Source organism: Syngnathus typhle, linkage group LG8 (assembly GCF_033458585.1).
Source record: "Syngnathus typhle isolate RoL2023-S1 ecotype Sweden linkage group LG8, RoL_Styp_1.0, whole genome shotgun sequence".
NCBI classification, from domain to species: domain Eukaryota; kingdom Metazoa; phylum Chordata; class Actinopteri; order Syngnathiformes; family Syngnathidae; genus Syngnathus; species Syngnathus typhle.
In genome coordinates, this window is record NC_083745.1 from 11,699,885 (window position 1) to 11,725,142 (window position 25,258).

At 45.2% G+C, this 25,258-nt stretch overlaps 2 protein-coding genes and 1 long non-coding RNA gene across 3 annotated transcripts; 1 reads left to right on the forward strand and 2 right to left on the reverse strand.

Annotated features, from left to right (window-relative positions):
• Window positions 1-463: 463 nt before the first annotated feature.
• Window positions 464-3,564, forward strand: six3a (SIX homeobox 3a). Its single transcript, XM_061286089.1, has 2 exons — window positions 464-1,247; window positions 2,570-3,564. Exons 1-2 carry the CDS (start codon window positions 556-558, stop codon window positions 2,760-2,762), a joined length of 885 nt encoding a protein of 294 aa, XP_061142073.1. The 5' UTR covers window positions 464-555; the 3' UTR covers window positions 2,763-3,564.
• Window positions 3,565-10,533: 6,969 nt separating this feature from the next.
• Window positions 10,534-16,899, reverse strand: six2a (SIX homeobox 2a). The gene is made up of 2 exons (XM_061286083.1): window positions 15,926-16,899; window positions 10,534-13,495 (listed from the first exon to the last, which is right to left on the reverse strand). The coding sequence occupies exons 1-2, from the start codon at window positions 16,483-16,485 to the stop codon at window positions 13,066-13,068; spliced, it is 990 nt and encodes a 329-aa protein (XP_061142067.1). The 5' UTR covers window positions 16,486-16,899; the 3' UTR covers window positions 10,534-13,065.
• Window positions 16,900-17,594: 695 nt separating this feature from the next.
• Window positions 17,595-22,427, reverse strand: LOC133158721 (uncharacterized). Its single transcript, XR_009715274.1, has 3 exons — window positions 22,193-22,427; window positions 18,845-18,926; window positions 17,595-18,730 (listed from the first exon to the last, which is right to left on the reverse strand). It is a non-coding gene; the product is annotated as an uncharacterized LOC133158721 (long non-coding RNA).
• Between the last annotated feature and the right edge of the window lie 2,831 nt (window positions 22,428-25,258).

The window sequence follows — 25,258 nt, forward strand, 5'->3', positions numbered from 1 at the left end:
ATTTTTGAAGGGGTGCTTTAACGAGCTTCGTCAAAGATGGCAATAATATTGGCAGCCGAGCTCTAATTGCTCATTCCGTGCAGCAGATAGGCTGCGATGCAGGCTGGGATGTATAAAAGGGAGGGAGGGGCGGACGAGGGGGAGGGGCGTTTATGCGGGGGGGGGGGGGGGGAGTTGCCGTGGCGATGGAAGACTCTGATAACCCCCCGTGCACGCGGCACCGGTGGTGAAAGCCTCGCGCTACGTACTGGCTAATGATTGGCACGCTTGACAGTGATTGGCAGCGCTGCCATGGCAACGGCGCGGCGACACCAAGAAGACCAATAGAAAAGGGAAACAAAATGTTTCAATGCTACACTCAACGGCGGATTTAGGGGGGAGATATTATGAGGCTGGTGTCATTAGGCGATAGCCATTGAATCATTCGATCTGCTTTTTTTTTTTTTCTCGTCAGGCAGGCGCGCAACTCGGCCGTGCAGGCGGCGGCTGCCGGCGTCGGGCTCGTCGCCCCCTCTTTTTTCTCGGTAATTTGGCTTTCCCTCTCAGGTCATTTCCATGGTTTTCCGATCGCCCTTAGAGCTTTATCCCTCCCATTTCTTCCTGCCCAACTTCGCTGATCGCCCCCTGCTCCTGGCGAACAGCGCGCCCGCCGCCAGGTCCCCGGAAGACTTGTCCATGTTCCAGCTACCCACGCTCAACTTCTCCCCGGAGCAGGTGGCGAGCGTCTGCGAGACGCTGGAGGAGACCGGCGACATCGAGCGGCTGGGCCGCTTCCTCTGGTCCCTGCCCGTGGCGCCCGGAGCCTGCGAGGCCATCAACAAGCATGAGTCCATCCTGCGCGCCCGCGCCGTGGTGGCTTTCCACACGGGAAACTTCCGGGACCTCTACCACATCCTGGAGAACCACAAGTTCACCAAAGACTCGCACGGGAAGCTGCAGGCCATGTGGCTGGAGGCGCACTATCAGGAGGCCGAGAAGCTGCGCGGACGCCCGCTGGGTCCCGTGGACAAGTACCGCGTGCGCAAGAAGTTCCCGCTGCCTCGGACCATCTGGGACGGCGAGCAGAAGACGCACTGTTTCAAGGAGCGGACGCGGAGCCTGCTGCGGGAATGGTACCTGCAGGACCCCTACCCCAACCCCAGCAAGAAAAGGGAACTGGCGCAAGCCACCGGACTCACTCCCACGCAGGTCGGAAACTGGTTCAAGAACCGAAGGCAACGAGACAGAGCCGCGGCGGCCAAAAACAGGTTGGTGCCAAGGACCGACACGCGCTGAGATTTGACTTCGAGACGCTACTCCGAACCGGCCGGGCCGCTGTCGGAAAGTCCCCGACGCGAGAGCGGCTCGGGGCGGACGGCCGTCGATTTGCTGACGATCGTGCAGGCAGGTCGCCTTTGCTCGCCTGCAAATGTCCTAAAGTGGCCCAAGACGCACAGTCGACAAAACGCTGATTTTTCATTTCGCTTCAACTATACGTTTGATTTAATTAAATAGAAACAATTAAGGGGACAGTACAAATTTTCAAACAGGAATTTATGATCGGCTTTGCACTAAAAATGCAATTATTGTTGTGTTTTACTCTTGTTTTGATGAAACGATCAAATATGGAATTACGTTAGTTTTTTTTTTTTTAAACTGTAATTCGACATTTTTTCACAGTAACCTAAATTACGTGAGATTATTTATATTAGCCTATACTACTTTTTTAAAAGTATATTTGCAATGTGTCGAAAGGAGTTCACAAATACTTCAATAGAGGGCTTTTTTTTTTTGCGCTTTAAAACAAATTGTTGGTGAATCCGAACACAATTGTTCAACTGAATTTTATTTATAGAGCACTTTAAAACAACAAAAACCGTTCAAATATGAAACCACTTTACACGACATCTTATTGTTGTGTTCAATAAAGCCTCCCATTTTCGTTACTTTGCCTCGTTCTCAAGCCACACGATTTCGTGCTGGGGATCAGCGAAAATATATTTGCTAGATTTCAAAGCAATGGCAGACTAGGCAGAATTCATAACGTTAAGTGTGCTATCACTGTATTCATAATTGATTAAAAAAACAACGACAACAAATCTACAAGCAGATGAGCTGGAGGCAGTTTTCATGCCGCACACACAAGCGCGCATGCAGTTATTATTTTCCAGGCTGATATTTTCATCCAGCACGCCGGCCAGAGTTATTATGGTGAGTGGATTGCAGGGCAACATTTTAGGAGGATTGCGACCACCTCCACGTCACTCATTCGTGGACACGCACACGGGGCAAACGAGAGAAAGTGGTGGACAATCACTGCAGGCAGGCAGGCAGCCAGGCAGGCAGGCAAATCTCACCACATTTGCTGCCGTGTTTTGTGCCCGAAAAGCGCTTTACTGAGGCAGCCTTGCCTTTCCTTGCCCTGCATGGGGCCGGTTGCGGGGTTGCATGGGCGGGGGTGGGGGGTGGGGGGAGCAAAGAAAAAGCTTTGCGCCCTCATTTTGCAAAAGGGGAGCTCGGTGAGGAGGGGTGCTGCTGGTGAAAGCGGCTTCTTTTTGCTAAAGGCTAATTGCCGTTTCTGCTTTTTCAGGCTGCAGCACCAAGCCATGGGAGCGGGCGGCATGCGCTCCCTGTCCGAAGCCGGGCTGACCCCTCACAGCTCGGCGGAGTCGCCGTCGACGGCGGCCAGTCCCACCACCAGCGTGTCGAGCATGACGGAGCGCGTGGACACCGGCACCTCCATCCTGTCCGTCACCTCCAGTGACTCCGAGTGCGACGTATGATAACCACCACCATGCAACAAAACAAGAGAATTGTTGGCAGGGAAAATGGACCCGAAAGGGGGGGAAAAAAGACTCGGATGGAGGAGTGCAAAGGACCGTTATAAATATGACATAAAAAGAGATAAAGCACGTGCTTTTTTTTTATTATTCAAGGCGCTTTCAAAAAAAGAAAAAAGAGCCAGGCTATATACGCCTTCCCTCCTCCTCTTCATCATACGCCAACAATACTAGACTTGCATGAAAAGTCCTTTCTTTTTTTTTCTTTTCAATTATTTTGCATCCAGAGGAGCATCGAGCTGCAGAGGGAATAAACACATTTGGACCAGTTATTTTTGTGACGACGTCACGCAGACCAGATGCATTATTTCGGTGTTGTTCATCAGACAATCATTTCAAGTCGTAAGCACCTTTTTTGTTGTCGTTCCTCAAAAAAAAGTGAACAATAATATTACTTTGTCACTGCCTGTGTGGGGTCAAAACAATGTATTGTTTTTTTTATTTTCAATTTTTATATATACGGGAGGATGTATATCGGAAGAAGAAAAAGAAGGAAGAAACACAAACAAAACAAAGGCTATCTTTCTCCCGCGCTGTATTATAAAAAGTGTAGAAATATGCTTGTACATAACGAACCCCTCATCCCTCACTCACTTGGTGTTCCTCCTCCAATTTGTCCCCAGACCGAAAACACTCACGCGTGCTCAAGTTCAGCCTGTCTGTTTTGTATGTGACATTTGCGCATATCACTACGTGGACCTTTCTCCTCCTCCTCACCTTCAAATCATGTTTTTATATGTGAATATCATAGGATCTTATGTTGTTGTTTTTTTTTTAAATAATCAAATATAATATTTAATTGAAATGCTTTTGGAGTGAGTGTGTCCATAAGTGGCTCAACTTCTGCTCATATTGGACGATGATTGGATTGTGCACGGGGGCATTAAGGCTCATCTCAGCAGGCTTAAGGTGGCTTGCAGCAGGTTACAAAACTCACCTAAAGCTTTTCCTCGCGCACGAGCAAAAAAAAAAAAGTCATGTTTGCTGCGTTAAAATAGGTACACCGCGCCTTCAATGTAAACGACCGCCACAAAGCCCCAAAACCAAACCAAAAGCTCCGAGTGCTATTTGCACCTTTTGTTTATCGTTGTGACTGAATGCCGAAATTAAGTAAACGCGCCATTAAATGGCCTAATCGCGATGGGGCTCCTCCCCTGTTCCAATCTGCTATTGTGGACCTCTCAAAAGATCTTTTCTTCCCGGAACCACAAGCACCCCTGAAGCCCCCCCCCCCCACCCGCGCCAAAAAAAGAAACAAAAAAGAGGGGGATTTCTGCCCAGCAAGTCTCTCCCTCTCACTCTCTTAGCCAAATCTTCAACATGTGTCACAGGACATTTTTAGGATTTGGGGGAGTTGCTTGAAGTGTGGCTTGAAGAGCCTACTGTCCTGGTGCTACCGCTTTTTATGGGGGGTTGGGGGGTCCAAAATGCAAAAAACACATGCACGCACTCTGCTCTGAAGAGACAAAAAGTGGGTGGCATCTTGGGTCAGTCAGTTTGGGGAACGCAAGAGAATAGTCTAAAAAAAATGGTCAATAATTGCTACAGGAGGCAGCGAGAAGGCATAACGTATCATAACAATAAGAAATTGTTTTTATAAAAATATTATTATTATTATTATTATTAATAGAAATGATAATAATATGACTGATATATTATTATTATTATTATTATTATTATTATTATTATTATTATTATTATTATTATTTATAGATATAATAATAATAATAATTTAGCTCCTAATGCATTATATTCCTCATGTACAATTAAGAATTTTTTGAGTGCATGCATGTATTACTTAAAGTATTACTATCCCAAATCTTTTAAAATAATTTCATCTATCTTTAGGATTAGAATAAAAATAACAAATGTTCTGTCCGAATTAAGCAGCCTTTTTTGGAATAAACATGACACACGTCACTTTTTTTCGTCACACGTTGGTGAAGTCATTTTGACAAAAATAATCTTAAACCAAAAAAGTGTTCTCTATATAGAAACAAAACCTCCGCACATGTGTTACTCAATTATATTATTTGTTGTGAAGTTAGGCCGCTGCGTACGCAAAAATATGTTCTAGTAGGCTACTTAAAGGCATGCAGAAAATGTTACATTCATTAACTTGACAATTTAGAAAAGTTAAAACTTTCGTTGTTAAAAATTTGAGAAGCATTAAGAAAACAGGCACGAGGGGACCCCGCCAGATATACGTAACAATTTGTATATATTTTTTGACGTGCATTCGTGCAGGTCTTTCTAAAATATTGCTCAGATATATTCATGATTCGTTCAACATCATACTGAAGTCCAATTAGGCCTTGGATGTTTGGGGCGTGTCAGTGCAAAGCATACGTGGGTGCGTCTCTGCATGGGGTCACGGTGTGCGTGTGTGTGCGTGTGCGTGTGTGCGCGCGTGCGTGTGTGTGTGTGTGGCGGGGGGTGGCGCTCGTGTTCGTGATGTGTCAAGTCAAATATGGATCAGCACACAAAAGAACTTAGCGAGGAGTAATCTGTGTGTGTGATACTTAGACGACAAGAATGTGAGACGATCACACGGCGCGCAAGCACACCTTTTACACCTTTGCCTTGAATTCCTGCCACTTCAACTTGTCACGAGACATCTAAGTGACGATTCGGGCTTCTGCGTGTTATGTGGATCCTGTGCGAGACATTTTCGCCCAAGTTAACAGTGGGGGTGAGGGGGGGTTGCATGCAATGAGGGAGGAAGGGAGGGAGGTGTTATTATGAGGTAGGCCAAAGTCTGGCGCGGAGAAATACTTGCTCCGCCCTGGTTTTCTCGACCTCTGCATATAAGTTGCAAACTGGACTCGTTACTTCTCAATAGCGTGCATTTCCGTTTTGTTTCTAACGACATCAACGCACAAAAGCATCACGCACACCTGAACAAGCCATTCGAGCGACGAAAAGCCTTGAATGACGCTTGTCTAACGAGTCGTCTCAGACTGTCAGTTGTCTCAAATATCTGCAAAAAAGGACCATTTAGAACTCAACTGTTCAATTGCTTTAAATACAATATATAATATTCGTTATTATTCTTTCATTTAGATGTGACCAGTGATCTCATTCATGCATGTTACACTTGGCAAGTTAACTCAGGATCAGAAGTGAATTACACGCGCCGTGCACCTGCTGCTGTCCACCGATCGCCCCTCCACAGACCTCCAACATGACGCGCACCCGCCTCCATCTACAGTTTGAAGATCCTCTCCTATTATTTTGATGCTCAGACTTGACGGTATTTACTCTCAAAGTGTGCGTATGCGCGCGAGTGTGCTCATGGCACACACGAGGCTCATCTTTAAAAAAAAACAAGCAGAACATGAAAGTATCCCAACACAGCAGCAGCAGCAGCAGGTTTACTCGAGCGAGTGCATGTGTTGAGCTGCACGTGCACGCGCCCGGCTTTTGCGTGTGTGCGCGCGCATGCGTTGTTGTGGGAGGCCAGTGGGTGAAAGCTGTGATCTCTCGCCCTGTGCACACCGACTGGACAGAGGGCTGAGCAGCTTAAATGCAACCCGAGCGAGCACCTGTGTTTTCTCCCGCCGTTCTCAGGGCTTCTTAGCCAACGTGTACGCGCACAGATGCACGCACACGCGCACGCCTGCTGTAACACAAGCATATGTTTAGCATTGAATGGCAAAACATGTTGAGTGTGTTTTCCTGCCGCCGCCATCTGCTTTGCGGCTCTGTTTGTGTTTCTCGCACAGAACATGCAAATTAGCTTAGTGTTAAACCATATTGCACATTTTTTAAGGAGCGTGTGTATGACGTCACAAAATCACCCGAGCCAAACAAGTCTGCACTGGGAAGCCCGACGTTCAAGACATACTCCAAGTTTTAGAAAAAAATGAAAGTACTTCGAACTCCAAGATGTCAAGTTGGTTTCACACCTTCTACACCTTCACTAGGAATTCGAAATGATTATTGATTAAATCGGGTTAAACATAACTTAAAATACAAATAAATTGTAACTTCACTAAATGAAGTCATCTCATGGTAAATGTAAATTATACAGCACAAAACAAAAAAAAAAGCAATTAAAGTGCTTCTGTGAATCAGTCATCGATGCCAACAGCGGCAACATTTTGACTGCAAGGTTCAAACTGTTTTCCTGCAAGCTAAAATGACAAAACGGGCCTTTTGCGTGCACACGTTTCACGCTAAACACACTAAAACCAACATAGTGGACCAAGTCATTTTGAGCCAACATATTGCTTCGTATATGTCAGGCGTGGACCTGCACGAACAATCTGCTTAAAACGCTTGATTAGGAAGCTAATCTGTAGAATACACATTGCCCGATATTACAGAGCGGCACATTTATGGCATCAATAGCAGAGATTGAATTCATTTCAAGCCAGGCCAAAAGCTTCCCCTGGTGTGACGCAGCCTTTTTGTGCACTAAGCCCAAACAAAAGGTCAGGGATTGACCAATGCTCGCTTGCCCTTACCAATTCAATTCCCATTTTCGAGGCGAGATGGGATGGATAAAGGCGGTTGACACTCCCAGTTTACACGCACACGCACGCGCGCACACACGCTCGGACACCGTGAGGGCCCTTTGGTAAACCAGAGAAAAGCCAAACGTGTTCCTTGACTGCCATCTAGCGGAGATGTCTTGAAGTTTGCCAATTGACTGACCGATTTTGCCCTCACTGGACACATCATTAGGTACACCTGCAGAGCCAGCTAAAAACCCACCAAAGACCAACATAACGGAAGTTACAAATAAATAATAGTCAAACCATGTTGGAACATTTAATGAATTTTGCAACGTCTGACAGCCCAAATACCGTAAAGGTGTATCAAACTGAATTTCACAGACAAAATTGCGTCGCATAAATGGTGACGTAAACGCTTTCCGATCTGTCTCTCTGAACTCTCTTTTGATTTGCAACTTGTAATGCGGCTGCCCAACATGCCCGGTGGCCTTTAAAACCCGCAGATGTTGTGTGCGCGCTTGTATGAGGGGGATTAACATGTCACCTCCTCACACATTGATTCATTCAGTTAAATGTCAGGTGCGCGTGTGCGTGCACGTACAAACTTGCAAAGTGCATGAATGCACACACAGGAAGATATTATCTTACACACCGCACAGAGCTGCCTGTCTATTTTATGGATACTCACAACTTTATACTGCCATCTAGCGGTAACGGAATTTTCACATTAAATTCCATATTGATGACAATACATTCAAACAAAACAAACAATATAAAACAAACTCAACTGGGAGAACAGAATGTTAAAATAACAGCTCCTCTAACACCTAATAAAGTGTACCTAATAAAGTGGCCGGTTGCCTGCGTAGAAAAAAACGTTAACGGCTCCAGAAATTGACCTATAAAACAATTCTCGATGAAATGCAACGACCAAGTAAACCAGCAGAGGGCAGCATTGGAATTCGAAAAGACGAGTACGGTTTTTAACACGAAAAGTAGCTTAACACAAGTTCTGCCAAAATGCAGCTCACCTCTACGTGGACTTTCATTGCATGAGTGTGTACGTGTGTCATGTCAAGTGTGCAACGACGCTTAAAGGGTGGATAAGGAATCTTGATGGTCACTGACACACCGCATTCACTTTTTTGCTATGTTCAATGCAGTGTTTTGCAGTGTAATTAGTTAGTGGCATTTTTGCTGCATGTCAATAAATGCCTCAATTGCTTTTGGATCAAGCCCACAAGCATGGCAAGTGCGAAAACGGAGAAGTGCTGGAGACTATCCTAGCTGTCATCAGGCAGTAGGCAGGGGACACCCTGAACCGGTTGCCAGCCAATCGCAGGGCACACAGAGACGAACAACCATCCGCACTCGCACTCACACCTCGAGGCAATTTGGAGTGCTCAATCGGCCTACCAAGCATGTTTTAGGGATGTGGGAGGAAACCGGAGTGCCCGGAGAAAACCCACGCGGACACCGGGAGAACATGCAAACTCCACCCAGGGAGGGCCGGAGGTAGAATCGAACCCTCACCCTCCTAACTGTGAGGCGGACGTGCTAATCAGTGCGACACCAAGCCGTCCGCACATGCACACAGTAAATTATCAAAGGCCCAATGAGGGGAAAGTAAGCACAAATGAGAAACGGATTGACTTTTTTATGAAAACGTGCAACTAACAAAATCTGCCCGGAGCATTCATGGCAATTGGATTACTGTGTTTGTTGTTGTTGTTGTTGTTCAATAAACCAAAGTAGAGAAGGAATGCAAATCTGTTTATTTGAATGTTTAAGAAAATTACAGTAAAAAAAAATAAAAACGATCAACTTTCCTGCACTGAACATGTTTCCCCTCAGTGGCCACTAGATGAAAGTAAAATTCACGTCCTGTTTGAGTCACTTGAATTCACACTTGAATAAGAAAAACAAACAGTTATTGCTGTCTTACTGGTTGTTATTGTTGCCCCCCCCTCCCGTGTATTTTTCATGTCAGATGTTGGAGTAAAAAATTATAAAAGAAACAGAGCAACTCATTTTAGGTAAAGTGGAAAATAATCGCAGGATTACACACACACACAAAAGAAACGCACTTTGTAGGAATAAGTGGGGATGGCTGCAGGCCAACAGAGGCTGCCTGGGCGCTGCCAAGACACACACAGACGACATGGGGAAAATAATCCTACAGTATCACGATTGTGAAATATCTATTTTCAGACGAGCCAGATGAATATAATGAGTGATGAGACATTTGTGATGTATTTCCGGTCTGGAAACAAAATTTCAGGCAACTGGCAACCGACAAAGGCTATCGATGGAGTCGCTCAGGAAAAGTGGAGTGGAAGTCATTTGAAGCAGTGCCGTCTTTCCTCGTCTTTTTGCCTTTTTGAAATCGCCGGCCTTTCTTGCTTCTCACTTTGGCAGCAGCTCTTTTCCCTCGCCGAGTCCCATTCGAAATCACCTGCTGGAATCAAGCGGCTCCATATTTGAAGTGGAATTGCTCATCGTATTGTAATTTTGGGCGATAAATGTTAAACAGAAAAAATCTCTTGCATGAGTAGCAACAAGTAGCTCATTTGTACCTTCTGACATCTACTGCAAGAACATTTTGTCCTGAAGAAAAGTTTGCCGACCGGATCGTCTGCTTTCTTGTCAGTGGTTGGGAACACTGTCGCAAACTAGCAGAACTCCACGCTCGTAAAGTACTTGCCGAGCTTGGGCCTCTCTCGAGGCGCCGGTGCCGACGCTGCAGCCTTTAACAGGCCTCCTCGAGTGAGCCGACACACTCCAGAAAGGTGGCGGTAATCGTCACGGCCGACTTGTTTTGTGGGACGCTATCGAGTGACAATGGCTGTAAAAGTCATCAGACGGCTTGAATGGCATCCAAATGGAGGTCAGACGTGCACGGCTACCACGAGGGAAAGCACCTCCACTTTTTTCTTCCTGCAACATTCAGCAGCCGCCATCTTGCTCCACTTTTTGACTGTAACACAATATATCACCACACACACACACACAGACACGCACACACGAAGACACACACGCACACACACACACACACAGCTGTTTTATAGCCTGCAGTCAAAAATGTCTCCAGGCAGCAGCAGAAGAGATGGAACTCGTTGTGCGGGTCTATTAAGGTGCTGCATGTGCACCTCAACGTAAAGGTGGACAAGGAGGACGAGGAGACGGGAGACCACCACCATGTCCAGATATTCCCTGACAATTCTTCATACAAGTGAAAAGGGACACAAAATTAATTAAAATCTTTACACCAAGTGTAATGCTGAAAATACTTCTCGGCGGGACAAACATTTACTACATTTTGTACAGAATTAATTGTTATACACCACACACATGTAAAAAAGTAATAGTAGGATTTTTTTCTGATGTTTTGGCTTAGCTGCTGTCAGCTAATTAACACATTCATCCGCAGAGGAATATCATTTCAGGATGAAAATAATGAGCCAAATGTGATTAGAATATGCTTAATTTAGTTTTATTTAATTTGGTTATTTGACACTACGCATTGAACGTAACAAAACTGGAATAACCAGCAATCTGTTTTGAGCAAATGATGGTTTTAATTTGATGTCGTGTGATGTCAAAGTTTATTGTGCATAGGAGAAACTTTCTGGTACGCACAAGAAACATTCGATTTTTATTTCCGCCACTTCAGGGGCTCTACAACTACAAAATAACAATTATCTTTTAATCAGTGAATGTACAAAAAAGTTACCAATTTTAAATTTGGAATGGTGTCCTTTGAAATTATTCAACTAATCTTAGTTATTCCTATGTCTCTAAAGAAAGAAAGTTGGCAACAAAGTTGTTGGGCAATTTAATGAAATATTTAGTTGTGTGAAAATAGACTTTTGTGCATGTTCAACACACAAAAAACAAGTTTCTTTACTGTTGCCCAACTAAAAAATAGAAAGACAAATTGTTTTGGAGCAAACAACTTGCTTGCTTTCTTGTGCTAACAATGTTGCCATAAACGTCACGAATTGATATCTTAAAGATTTGCCCCTCCACACACAGACATGCAGACCTTTGATGCTTCTACCATGAGCCATTAATCGTCAGTCAGTGTGAAGTCCTCTCCGTCTCATTTTGAGCTGCTAGGATGCTATAAACGTTTGACCGCTGACCCCTGTGATGGGGAGCTAAGTGAAGACTTTCCCCAGCGGAACCAGAAATGTGTCACACTCGAATGTTGACGTGCTGCACCTGACAGCGACCAGTCAAAAACAACAACAGCAACGACAAAAAAAAAAAAAAAGTGTACTCAAGCTATCTAATTGCCGCTCAAGTTATCTTGGACGCAGACGGAAAGTTGAAGCTGACACCGGACAAAATAGCTCAAGTCAACAACAACACAAAATGATATTTGAATGGCAGCTTTCAAGTCAAACACAGTAATGACTTTTAAATCAACGAAAGCCGTGTCGCACACACACACACACACACACACGCGCGCACACACACGCACAACCCACACTGATTTTAGTGTTTTCCCGGAAGATGCATTTCCCCTCCATTGATAAACATTTGCCGTTTCACAGGGAGACATGATTGAAAGATTAAAAAAGTGTCAAAGTGTTCCTGCATGGTGATTCTTCCCATGCACACGAGAAGCGTTTTGTGGCTTTTACGAGAGTTTTTACACGCTCATTTGCGTGGGAGAACATCGCGTTTACAACACGCTGCCATGGTGACGCGGTTGACGTCAGCGTGTTATTGACAATGCTTCTTTTTTTTTTTTTTACTACGAGCTTCTACAAAACACAAGATTAACATTTACACCAAAATGGGACAGCGGCGACGTCATCGTGATTTCGGGATTTCGTATATATTTTCAAGTGAACAATTTTGATTAAAAAAAATGAATTCAACTCATTCCTACAATTAGAATAAGTAAAATAGAACATTAGCTAGGCTTCACTCAATTCGTTCAGTTTACATTTAATTCATTTGTATCAAATATTTGTGTTACTTTCAAACAACATTTGGGAAATTTCACATTTGAATAGGACATACAAATATAGCTAACATCTTTCATTTAGGCTGAATGGAAATGAATTGAAAACTTTCAAATTAATGTTTAACTGATCTCTATTTAGTTTTTCTTTTACAAGATAAGACATACAAAAGGGACAAAATATCGTAAAATCAAATAGAAAATCCAGTAATTTCCCGTGTGGTTTGTTTGTGAGCTTTGCTGAGATTTATCAAACAACGGCGGGTTGGGGCGTCGAATGAAAGAAATGGTCCAAGTTAATGCACATTTCTTGTGTTTTTATTGTAAAGGCTATAAGAAACTATAGGCGACCCCTTTGAGGCTTCATCGTGTCAACTTCACATGCAGTCTTTTTTTTTCGTCCAAACAATATTAATAATAATCACCATCGTATCAAGAGATTACTCACACTTGAGGAGGACGTACGACTCGCATTTCACTCCCCGCATGAAAAAAAAAAAAAAAGTTGGGCTCTCTTGGAAAACCCTGTAAACGAAGAAAAACAAAACTAATCCACCTACCAAAAGAATTAGCAACTATTAAGACATTTTGTACGATTTGAATTGTTTTGAACAATTTGGCGAGTTACATTTTGCTCTTCGGTCTTTTTCCACCGAAATGGACCCGCCTCACCTTTGTAGCCAATTGAAGAGAAAACGGTTTCCTTTATTAAGTGCTTTTCCGTCGCCCACAAAAATCCCACTGGCACATTTCTGCATATTTTATATTTAAAAATGAAAAAGGGTAAACATGTGTCCTCCTTTGCCTTCCTTTACGAACCCAGGTCCACCAAGTTGGACGACATGGGGTTGAGGATGGTGTCATGGTGTAACCCGTGGTGGTGAGGAAGATGAGGATGATGATGAAGATGATGATGGGGAGCATGATGGTGGTGGTGGTGCTGGTGGTGCTGGTGGGCCGAGTCGCCACCGCCGCCGCCGCCACCTCCGGACACCAGGACGGCGCTGGGTCCGGGTGGGGGCGGCAGGCCGTGCAAGGGGGCCAGCTGGCCGCCGGCCGAGCCAGGCAGCAGTGCAGGGCTGGGCGACGTGTGGTGGTCCGGCGTGCCCGCGGGCGTTTTGTCCTCGTCCGAGCTGCCCAAAAGAGTTTTATTTCCGTTCAGCGACGAAGTCAGTGCGTTACTGCTGCTGCTGTTGTTGCTGCTGTTGTTGTTATTGTTGTTTGAGTTTTCGTTGTTCTCCCTGTAAACACAGAAGGGCGCTGAATGTTTGGTCATGACGCACTTCAAATTACATTCAAAACATCGCGAGCGCTATTACTAATTATAGTAAAAATAAAATAAATAGACAAATAAATAAACGAATTAATAATAATAATAATAATAATAATAATAATAATAATAATAATAATAATAATAATGATAATAATAATAATAATAATAATAATAATAATAATAATAATAATAATAATAATAATAATAATAATAATAATAATAATAATAATGTAACAGCGGCTCGGTGACGCACTGCATGGTTAGCACCTCCGCCTCACAGTTAGGAGGGTGCGGGTTCGATTCCACCTCCGGCCCTCCCTGTGTGGAGTTTGCATGTTCTCCCCGGGCCCGCGCGGGTTTTCTCCGTGCACTCCGGTTTCCTCCCACATCCCAAAAACATGCTTGGTAGGCCGATTGAAGACTCCAAATTGTCCCTTGGTGTGAGTGCGAGTGCGAGTGCAAATGGTTGTTTGTCTCTGTGTGCCCTGCGATTGGCTGGCAACCGGTTCAGGGTGTCTCCCGCCTACTGCCCGATGACGGCTGGGATAGGCTCCAGCACACCCGCGACACCCGCGACCCCCGTGGGGACTAAGCGATTCAGAAAATGAATGGATGGATAATAATAATACACCCCAGCTATTGTGAGTAAGCTTTCCTTTTAAAGTTTTTTTTTAACCGAAACAAATGAAACTTCGCGTTCTTAATGGTTATTACTAAAATGTTTTTTTCTGGGGAAAAGTAGGCCTCCCTAGAATATATAAATTTGAACCAGTTGCACGCATAAGAACAACATTTATTTTGGAGGTTGCAAATCACTTTCAATCATTTGCAACTAATGTACACGATGAAAGTACTCCCCCTCCCCCCCTCCACTGTTAAAAAAAGTTGGGTCAACTCAAAATTTCAAGGCAATATAATTTACAGTGTATTGTATTGTATTCGAATCTTACTAAAATTGTTTTGTAATTATTTTACACGTCTTACAAAAATTTTACCGGTATGTAAAATGTGTGCAGAATTGTACAATAATTAATAATAATAGTTACGTTACAAACAATTACATACTGAAGGCATTTAGAAAAGCACAATTATTAAACAAAATGAAAATAACGTGATGGCTCTGTAATCGATTCTATTAAAAAAAATCTGCCCGATCTTTCACCAATTCTGCTAAAAATTTGTTGCAAAAATTTTTTTTTTGCGTGCATTATGATTATATATATGATGTTACGTATTATAGCAAAACACGTACATGACAGAGAATTGCTTTAGGGATGTTTGCATTATTTTCTTGAATGCAGTTTTTATTTAGAGTATCTATCTGCTGTGAAAACTCGTATAGGAGCAACTTGTTGCTCTCTCTCTTTCCCTTTCTGTCTCTGGGAAGACGTGATTGATTTGCAGCTTTCAGCCTCGAATTAGTGGCCTGGGGGTGAAAGAAGACACCCAGCAAGCATGCATGCAGCAAACACCTGACAGCAACATGTCTTCTTCCACTTGGCACACACAACTGGAGGTGTTTTCTGTGTGCTCCATCTTCGGCAAGAGGTTGGACTTTTCTGAATGCCACGCGTGACCTTATTTCACTTAAAAAAACAAGTCAATTCTACTTCTAGCAGCAGCCGAGAGCTTGGCTGGCCTCTCATTTTGGTTGCTTTCATCCATTCCAAGCACTTCAAGAAGATCTCAAGTGTATGTCGACTTGGTCAAAGAAGAGCTTCACAGCAACTTCTTACAAGGAAATTAACTTTTGGGGACGCAGCCACGCATACGAAATGTATCAGGTTGCTATAATGCTCTTTTTATGGACTCGTTTTGGCTCGGACAAGAATAAAAAAGCACCCCCCACTCGGTATCTTAAATTTATGGAGAGCTTGGGTGCTTATAATGAGCACTCTTTCAATGACAACTGGACTGGCTGTGGGGTCTCAAAGTTCAGCCAGGGCCCCAGTTGTGGTTGGAATGGCTCGTCAAGAGTAAAATATCGTTTTTACAATCAGTGTCTTCTGTGAACATTTTGGTTGTGTTGATGTTTCCACCTTTATGGCTATAATTTCATATAGGCAATATATGCAAAAAATAAGTATCCATAATGTCCACAACAATGCTATCATTATTATTATTATTGTTGTTGTTGTTGTTGTTGTCAACAGTGTGTTCTTGCCCCATAGTCTTACAAATTTGTAACAAGCAAGGGTCTTTTTAGCTTGCGCTCCGAATGATTTTGACAGGGACTTGGGGGAGTAAAATGGTCAGTCAGGAATTGATGTAATCGTTTGAGGATTTTTACGCGTCTACTGGCAGATGATTGCTGATTTTAGCGAGGTTGGGAAGGAGAGTTTCTCGTGTTGACGGCGCGTCCTCGCTCGCTGCCTCGCTGGATCGCTGGCTCGCTCACCTCTCCTTGGCCTCGGCGGCGCGGTCTCGCTGGCGTCGGTTCTTGAACCAGTTGCTGACCTGCGTAGTGGTGAGTCCGGTGGCTTCGGCAAGCTCGCGCTTCTCGCGCGGGGACGGGTAGGGGTTGTGCGTGTACCACTCGCGCAGCACGCTGCGGCTCTTTTCCTTGAAGCAGTAGCTGGTCTCCTCGCCGTCCCAGATGGAGCGCGGCAGCGGGAACTTGCGGCGCACCCGGTACTTGCCCACGGCACCCAGCGGCCGCCCGCGCAACTTCTCCGCCTCGATGTAGTGCGCCTTGAGCCACAGCTGCTGCAGCTTAGGGTGGTTGTGCGCCGAAAACTGGTGGCTCTCCAAGATCTTGTATAGCTCGCGGAAGTTGCCGCGGTGGAAGGCCACCACCGCCTTGGCCTTCAGGACGCTCTCGTTCTTGTGCAGGTGTTCGCACGCCGGCAGCGACCACAGGAAGCGGCCCAGGCGCTCGATGTTGCCGCCCTGCTGCAGCACCTCGCACACGCACGCCACTTGCTCCTGCGTGAAGCCGAAAGTCGGCAGCATGGACATGGCGGCCCGATTTGTGCCCGCGGGGGGGACCCCGCTCGCTCAACGCCCAAAGTCCGCGATCAGGTCACGCTCCGCTCCGGCCATGGGGCGGGGGTGTGCGCGAGTGGCGACTGGCGAGTGAGGGAAAAATTAAATAAACAACAAAGTCAGTCCTTGCTCCAGAGTTGCTGCATGCGGGAAAGAGCTGAAGAAAAAGTTGCCGCTCTTGCTCTTCTCGTCCTCCTGCGCCTCTTGTTTCTCATGCAGCGCTCGTGGCGGAGCTCCCTTTTAAAAATATTATTCCAAGCAGGCAAACACGCGTGGACGCGGAGCCTGATTGGTCGGTCACCCGAGCCCAGGGACGGCGCGCACTACACAATAGCCCGGCGTGGAATTATTCGCCATGGTGACGCTGTCACTAAAAAAAAAAAAGTAACCTGACGCGTGTGGAGGTGGAGGTAACATTCTTCCCGGTCGACACGCCTACCATCCAAAACGCTTTTTTGAAATGTTCACCCTTGACGGACACCTGGAGGAGCCAAAGAACGTCTGGTGACGGGGGCGCGCACGTCTCTCTTAGGAGCGCGCAAAAGGACGAGGTGCTGCGCTCACCTAAAAAAGAAAACTTCAGCACTAGCACAACTCTTCATTTAAAAAAAAAAGAAAAATTTCTATGAAACTGGGATGCAGTCAAGCGCTTTAAAGTCTGCTTGGATTTAGAAAACTCCTGTTGATTTTTCTTTTTGAAGTGCATGGAAGTACAGACCAGAAAGTTGAGAAACTATCAACACTTCAATCATTTCACGTCACTCAGATAAACACTTGAGTAGGATTTTTCTTTAGAAAAAAAAAAAGGAATCTAATCTATTGTCTTTATTTTATATTTGTTTTGGTCAGAATGATTGACGGATTGAAATAAATTACCGCTGCCCGAATCTATTACAGTCAGAAATTACAATGACTACATAACACACGAATAGCATGGTAAACAAAGTTATATATTTAAAAAGAAAGAAATATATAGATTATTAATAATAATAATAATAATAATAATAATACATAATTTAATTGTATTTCTGAATTAAGGGTTCAGCAACAGGTGATTTATCTGAAACGTCATAGGACACTGAACAAACTTGAAGAAATAAGAAAAATATCTCAAAAACCTTTTTTGAACTCCTTGTTGAAAATACATTTAGGGACAGATAAAACTATTTCTGAATAAAATTTGCGGTGTTATAAAAAAAAACCCTGATCAAGCCAGTTTAAAAACAATTGTGTTCCTACATTGCTGTGGCAAATTTGTTGCTTTCCAACCACTTGAACTAGTTCATTGTTTGAGCGTTTTTACAAGAGGAGCTTTTTGTGTTTCATTTTTGCGTTAAAGTGACTTAGCCACGCAGAGGCACAGATGACAGAATGAGCGTAAATAAATTAATTAAATCCTGAGCGAGAAAAACAATGCCGTGTCCACACAGCATTGCAAACATGAAAAATAAAAAATCTAAGATAAATCCAAAAGTTTCATTTCATTATACAAAACTTGGTAATCCTTCCTTACCAACGGAATTCAAACTCGAACACAAGCAAAAAAACAAAAGAGCAGGTTGTCTTGTGACGAACAAAACTATCAATTTTAGCCAATCAAAGGCAAGAAGAAAGTCGTACTTGGAAATCATTTCAAGCTTAGAGTAGTAGAGCACATTTTGAAACAAGTTTAGTGATCAAACACAGCTAACGATAATATTAATGGGGACAACAATGCACACAATAGTAATATATCATTAAATCACTTTTTTAAAAAGACTCTCCTGTCCACACTGTTGAAAATTAAAATGTCTCCACATGGCATCATTTTCCTAATTCATTGGCCTAAACCTATTTTGTTGTCGCAAAAATCAAAAAATATACCAAATGAATAGTGCGGACACCGACAAAGATGGTGGGGCGAGTGCAACGGAGCACCCCAGGGTGGCGTGCCGGGGCCCCTGACAGTGTTTGTAAACATCTCTTGGCCACAAACGAAGCCTGATCAAAACTCTTGAGAAGGAATTATTGCCAGCACTGATGAATGCAGCTCGCCTTTCCCTTAATAGTCTCGCCGCCTGTTTTCGCAACCTCCCGCCGCTCGGCCCTCCGCCGCGACCTTTCGCCGATTCGGCTGATTGCTGCAAGATGTCGCCGAAGCCTATGCTCCATCGGGGGACTCGAGCGACGCTGGAAGTCCTGCAGCGAGCGTTCCACCTGATACGAGCACCACGAGGGGCTGATTTGGGACGGGCGCTCCGTTATTAAAGCCAGAAGCTGGCCGTCCGCAGCGCTTAGCCGGACGCCAATGACGGCCCGGCCAATAATTGCTTGTTTACATCTATCCTGTTACCTCAGAGGAAGAAGCGGAGATGAAGCCACTTCCAGACTCATCCAGGCGTCTTTCACTTTGGATGCCTTTAATACTCATGAACCTTTACAGAAAATCAGGAAAACAAAACTGAATTAGTGAATGATTATCTTCGATTGGAAAGCAAGAGGCTGGCAATTGTTTATTCTTTAAATCAACAGTAGGTGGGCTCTCGGATTTCAAGGCACATCATACATTCATGAGACAATCGAGTGGATGTGTTGCCAAAAGGGCATCTTGCTGACAGCAAAAACTTTTCTGACATGTGTGTGTGTGTGCGTGTGTGAGATTGTTGTTGTGGTCAATCGCCCCCATCTTGATGCGTGATTACTTATGCGCGTTTTAGCCCTCCACACTACACTTCTTATATGCGTGCGTGATCCCAGATGTTTTTTTTTTCCTTTTGCCCCGGGCTGCAATTCGTAGCACTTCTCATCCACACATTTCACGCTAGCTAAACCGTAATGGTGAAACGCGACCTCAGCACTGCCTTTCGTCAAAAACTGCGGTGCGGACGGACGGACGGACATGCGCTTTGCTGTGCGGCATCATTTGAAAACCGCCTTTATTGTATGTCATTTGAGGGCTGGCCGAACTAGGAACCGCATGCCAGTCTTGTTAGCCATGCTACAAAGTGTACGTCGCTTTTTGCTTTGCGTTGCTTTTGCACCGAGCGTATCAGAGAAAAGTCCTGCTTGCACATAGTGAGCAGAAGGCCGGCGTTGCCACTGCGCGTAACTGGATCACGATCACCAATTGGTTCTGATCTGGCTCCATTGAAAGCAGCTCTCAAATGGCTCTTGAGGGCCCGTAACATGCGGGACCAGTTAGGTCGCCGTCGCCTTTGAAGGAGCAGTAAGAGACGAGCCGCTGCCGTGGGCCGCGATATGCGGCGGCTACGAGCCAGGCGCAGCAACTCGTTTTGGAAAGTTAACGCGGCCGGCGAGGAGTGACGATTTGATATGTGGTTTTTCGCCGCCAGTTATTTCCTCTCAGCAAATGCGGCATGGCTGGAGTGAAGACTTCGCTGCTGCTGCTAATGACAACTCGTGCATGCAAGAATGGAGAAATGTCTATTTATTGACATTTTTGGGGGTGGCTTGCATTAAAAATGTTTTCAGGGGTCATAAAAGTGTCTCCGACGACTTTGGGTGTGAATTGTCGATATTTTCTACGCTGTGGCTTGCAATGAGTCTTTTTTTTTTTTTCCAAGTGCTGGAAGTCGTACATCGGGAAGGAATTTATTTGAAAAAACGAGTGGCAGTAATTGGCAAGGTGCTAATGCTAGAATTTGTACCATGCCTGTGTGCAAGAATTTTTTAGGGCCTGCTGGTGGTTTTACTTGAAACGCAGCCGCGACCCGGTGTCATGGGCCATATGGCTGTAAATAGTTTCTGACACTGCTGTGGGGAAACTTTGGAGGTTCATCACCACACGCGGCATTCTTGGAGAAAGTGGCGGATGTTTGCTCATGCTTCATGGCAAGGATGCCACTTTGCTAACTTAAGGAGAAAACTCGCTTCCAGAGTCTGGAAGCCACTGTGATGCATTAAACAAGAAACTTCCGCTACAACAACTTCTTGAGCAGATTTGTAAGCGACCATTTTAAATGTGGGTTCGGGTACGGTTTACAGAGACGTTTGAGTTGAAAGTTTTGGACCCGTGGCGAGGACAATGATGTGCAGATAGCAAGCAAGTTCCAGCTAGCCTTAGCAATTTCTGCTAACAGAAAGAAGCGTGTTCCTTAATCTGACGAAGACCACCATGAACAGGCAGAGCATGAGCCGATAATGACGTACACAACCAGCTCTGGGCCGTCCAGACTTTTTGGATCAGTTGTAGAGGTCACCTCCAGCCAAAGCTGCCGTGCAAAGAGGGGCCGGGCAGGAGTAAGACGATCTTTCCTCTCCAGCAAACAGAAGGGATTACTGTCTAGTTGCTTCCAAATTACAATAATAGCCCGACTCCCTCCTCCGACAAGGCCACCCGCACGTGTGTTGCCGAGGCGGCCGGCCGCGCATTTGCTGCACGTCGTCGGGAATTGCTCAAGTGTGCGACCGCCCGTGCAAAAATTCAATCAATCATTAGATACACTTGCGTTCCAAAACAAAATCGGGATCGGAATTCTTGCCCATATCAAATCGATTTAAGGCATTCGTGTGTTCAAAATATTTCGAGTCTCACTCAACCCAGTGCATGATTTATGCAGGCTATAAGAAATTAACTCGAGATGTCAATGAGAGTTGACGATGTGAATCTAATTCCATCGTTCAGCCTTGTCCAAACCAATACATACTTTGGACACTCAAGGCCTTTTTCGACGCCCGCTAATTCTTTTTGATGCGCCTCGTGCCAGCGAGCCCGGCAGATGGCTAATCCGGTTCCTAACGAGAGAATAATTTCATAAGAGGGGCTCGGAAATTCATCACAGCTTGGAAACAGGCCACCGTAATAATAGACACGTTTGCTTCCCGCTTGTGTGTGTGCCAGCAAGGCTCAGCCAAGCTAATTGACGCGTCATTAATGGAGAATTTACACCTTTGGGTCAGGTCAAAGCTAATGGCGGCTCCCCATGCAGCTGCAGTCCACACAGCTGTTTCCCTCCAGACGTTCACTTTTCATTCCCACCTTTCCTTTGTCTCCATGATGAAGAGGCCCACGAGCAGAAGAGAGGGAGATGAAAACGAAACGCTCGTAAATTCTGGGACACCGCCGTAAAAATGTGGTAGCCGACCACATGGGGACATGGCCCGTCTGTGCAAAGATAAAATTATTTACTGCTCAGCGGGCAGTTGCAGTCCAGCCTTCAACAGAATATACATCTATATACGTGGAGAAGTTTTTTTTTTGTTTTTTTTTTAAAAGGACCTTCTTGAAGTTTGAAACCATTTATCAAGTCAGTTCTCATCCTCATGCAGTTTCCTGCCTCAGGGTCAGGAAGTTAATATGACACACAAATGCACAAAGTGGTGTAGCAGGTTGAAGAAGGGTGGGGGATGGGGGGTGGCGGGGCAGGGTTGGGCAAGTCGTCGAGGATGTTGCAATCGAATTCACATCAGCCAGTGTTGTATGATCAATAAAAGCCATAGGCACAACGGCCCACTGCAACTCACAACACACAAAGTGGGAATGAAACCAAATTCTTGAATGGGCCGGACACAATTCCAAACAAAAATTGGTTTTATGTAATGAAAGCCAATGCAAGGACACGCCAACAATGACGGTGGTCGTGGTGTCAAACTGTGTTGGACTGAGTAAAAAATGTACAAACTTGTTCGCAAACAAGTCATCCAAAAGCACGCTCAATTTATTTGAGAAAATTGAACTTACTTGGGGCGCGTGAGGCAAAAGGTCAGATTTCTCCCGAGCCTGCCACCGATGACGTTGGCTCAAAGCAGGCGTCGTGTTTCATTGATCAGCGAGCGCTCTCGACTTCACTCGGGCCGACCTTTGCGGGTGACATCAAAGTGGGCTGCTGATCGGCTTCATCAGGGGACCACCGTGACCAGCGGCCAATCAGCTCGCATGGCCCTTAAGGGGAAACAGGCCAAGTGGGAGTTCCTCAGGCAGGCTGCACACATCAATGGAATACTTTGATCAGACATTCATTCTTGTATTTTGGTGGGGTGATATAAATAACCTCATATTTGATATCATTACAGAGTGCCTGACAAATGAATTAGAGCAGCCATTCAGCATCATCAAGTGCTTTGACGCAGACTATTTCGAGCAGAAATCACAATTGTAGACACATATATGCATTAAATTCCACCACAAAAACTCACTTTTGTGATCAATAACACAAACCTACAATTTGCTTGATGTGCCTTCCAAATCAACATTTAGCTCAAAAGACTTGAAACGTTCACATCCGTCCGCCGATCCATCCATCCATCCATCCATCCATCCATCCATCCATCCATCCATCCATCCATCCATCCATCCATCCATCCATCCATCCATCCATCCATCCATCCATCCATCCATCCATCCATCCATCCATCCATCCATCCATCCATCCATCCATCCATCCATTGCATTTTCCTGGACAGCTTTTGGTGACATTTTGCGTTCTTAGTCTCCAGCCCCGCCCCGCGCAGCCCGCGGCCACTAAACGGGCTTTATTGTAGCGTGACTTTTCTTTTGATTACAGGAAGGTCTCACTTTACTCGTCACTCAGTAGCGTTGCGGATCGCGTTACCCACCGGGAGTGCATCTGAGTGCAAATGCGTGTTCAGAGACAAGCTTGCCTATTACCCACTAGAAGACGTTTGGACTTGAAACCAAGGCCTTGTCTGCAGTTTTCACTTTACATTCGCTTGATTAATTTTGGCTTCATTTGTAAATACTCTGTTTACTCAGAGTCTCACTCTGCACCACTGCCAAATGGTGTTCCACAGGGTTCAGTTTTGGGGCCCCTGCTGTTCTTGTTTTTTTTTTGCTAAACCTGGATTCCATCTTAAGGAACCTTGGTATTTCCTTTCACTGTCATACAGATGACCAAAAGACGTTTTCTCCTTAAGGTTAGTTTTGTTCTGTCTGCAGGAAATCAAACACTGGATGGCATTAAACGCCTTAAGCCAAATGGTAATATAGCAGGTCAATAGCAAGCTAGTTGGTCAGTGCCTGCCTCTAACATCAACTGAGTGGATGTGTCCGCTATCCATTTCCTCTTCTGCCGAGCTGACCTTGTTCCTCGCCAGCTTCTCCCGACGGTCTCCAATGCTCTTCGTCCGTCTTTGCAGCTTTACGTTTCCCTCCTCCCGCATCCTCGCCAGTTGTGCCTCCGCAGCTGGCCGCGTTTTAAAAGTTGCGGTCCCGGCCGGCGCAGGTATGTTTGAACCAAAATCCCCCTCCTCTTCTCTCCGGGCGACAGGCCAGCGGCCGCGTCTCACTCGACACCCTTTTTTTTTTGTTGACCACACATGGGAGAGCGAGTGTTTTCTGTTACTCTTGGACGCCGCTTTTCCTTTTGCCCCGTCTGTCTGCGCCGCACGTCTGACGAAAACGGCGACCCCATTTTTCCGAGGCGAAGTGCAAGTTCTGGCAAAGCCGCCGCGCACCGAGCGCCTCAGTGCAGCGGCAAATATTTCACTTTGTCTGTTTGCCTAAACAAACTGCTCGACAAGAAGCGACGTTTTACATTGCGGCCGCAGGTAAATGTGAGCCTTGATTACATTAGCATCGACACCCACGCCGCTCGCCCGCTTCCTTAAAAGCTCCAAAGTCGGCTTTCTTGTGATCGCGCGCACACAGCTCGGGGAATTGCCTCAATTACCTGAAATGATCGCGCTGAAAGAAAAAATGTGCTGAGGTGCACAGGGATAAGCTTTCAGGGTTATCAACTGAATTCGCCAAAGGTGCTCTAAAATGTCAAAAGTGCCTCCAAGATGCTTTTTATTTTCTGCTGACTGCTGCAAAAGCTCGCGCATACTTTGACGGGCAGGAAAATGTTGCATTCCACGCGGCCGATGAGGCCAAGATGTTGTGTCTTTATCTTGTCAACAAAATGTTTTGCTACCAATTTGAAATTCGACCATTGCGGCCAAAGCGGACTGTTCACAAGTGTGTGTTTGCACTAGTGGGTGTCCCATACGAGTGAATTTTGAGCAGTTGTGGATTCAAGTCATTTATGTCAGCACTGCAATGACATTTATTGATGTAAAGCAACACCAAACCGCCCCTTGCCCCCCCCCCCCTTCACACACACACACACACACACACACTGTACTCTACAGAGGCCTCACTGCTGTGAACATGTGCTCTCACATGAAAGCATTAAAAAGTGAGAAGGTGGATTCTCAACATGCATCCGACCCCCCGTTCCACTTTACCCAAGTTGGCCATCTTTACAGCGTCACCAGAAAACTGGAGGGAAGCCATCATCGTCTTTTTAAAGCATCGTTTTTTTTTAAAGCAGACCATCATACACATGTTGACCAGGAAGGAAATAGGCTGTAAATTTTCAGGAACTCACTCGTCTGCTTCTCTTTATCATTTGTGGGGCTAAAGCCGTTATTTATGTGAAAACCTGTGCTCAATTCACGTTGAGATGCGGAAGGTTTAACTGGCTCTTTTCTGTCTTTTAGACCTTTTTTTTTTTTTGCTTCGTTCAGGCACAAAAAGAACATTTGTGCTGGAGAATGTTTAGTATTTTTATACGCCGTTCCATTCCAGTTGCCTCCACAGAGCTGAGGGCTTATAAAAGGCATGTTGAGGTTAATATGTGTGTCTTGTCTTCTCTTTGCAAGTGTGTGTGTGTGCGTGTGTGTGTGTGTGTGTGTGTGTGCGTACGTGTGTGTGTTCATTAGGCAGAACTTTAGCAGAGTTCGTTTACTTGCTGCAATTTTCGTTTTTTGTGAGGCTGAGCAGCGGAACGAACATCCTGACTTTATT

What these genes read in the sequence shown, in the direction of transcription:
- six3a (XM_061286089.1), top strand. Translation starts at nt 556, where the DNA reads ATGGTTTTCCGATCGCCCTTAGAGCTTTATCCCTCCCATTTCTTCCTG. An exon ending in GCCGCGGCGGCCAAAAACAG is followed by an intron (nt 1,248 to 2,569) that starts GTTGGTGCCAAG and finishes CTGCTTTTTCAG; the next exon opens with GCTGCAGCACCAAGCCATGG.
- six2a (XM_061286083.1), bottom strand. Translation starts at nt 16,485, where the DNA reads ATGTCCATGCTGCCGACTTTCGGCTTCACGCAGGAGCAAGTGGCGTGC. An exon ending in GCCGCCGAGGCCAAGGAGAG is followed by an intron (nt 13,496 to 15,925) that starts GTGAGCGAGCCA and finishes CTGTGTTTACAG; the next exon opens with GGAGAACAACGAAAACTCAA.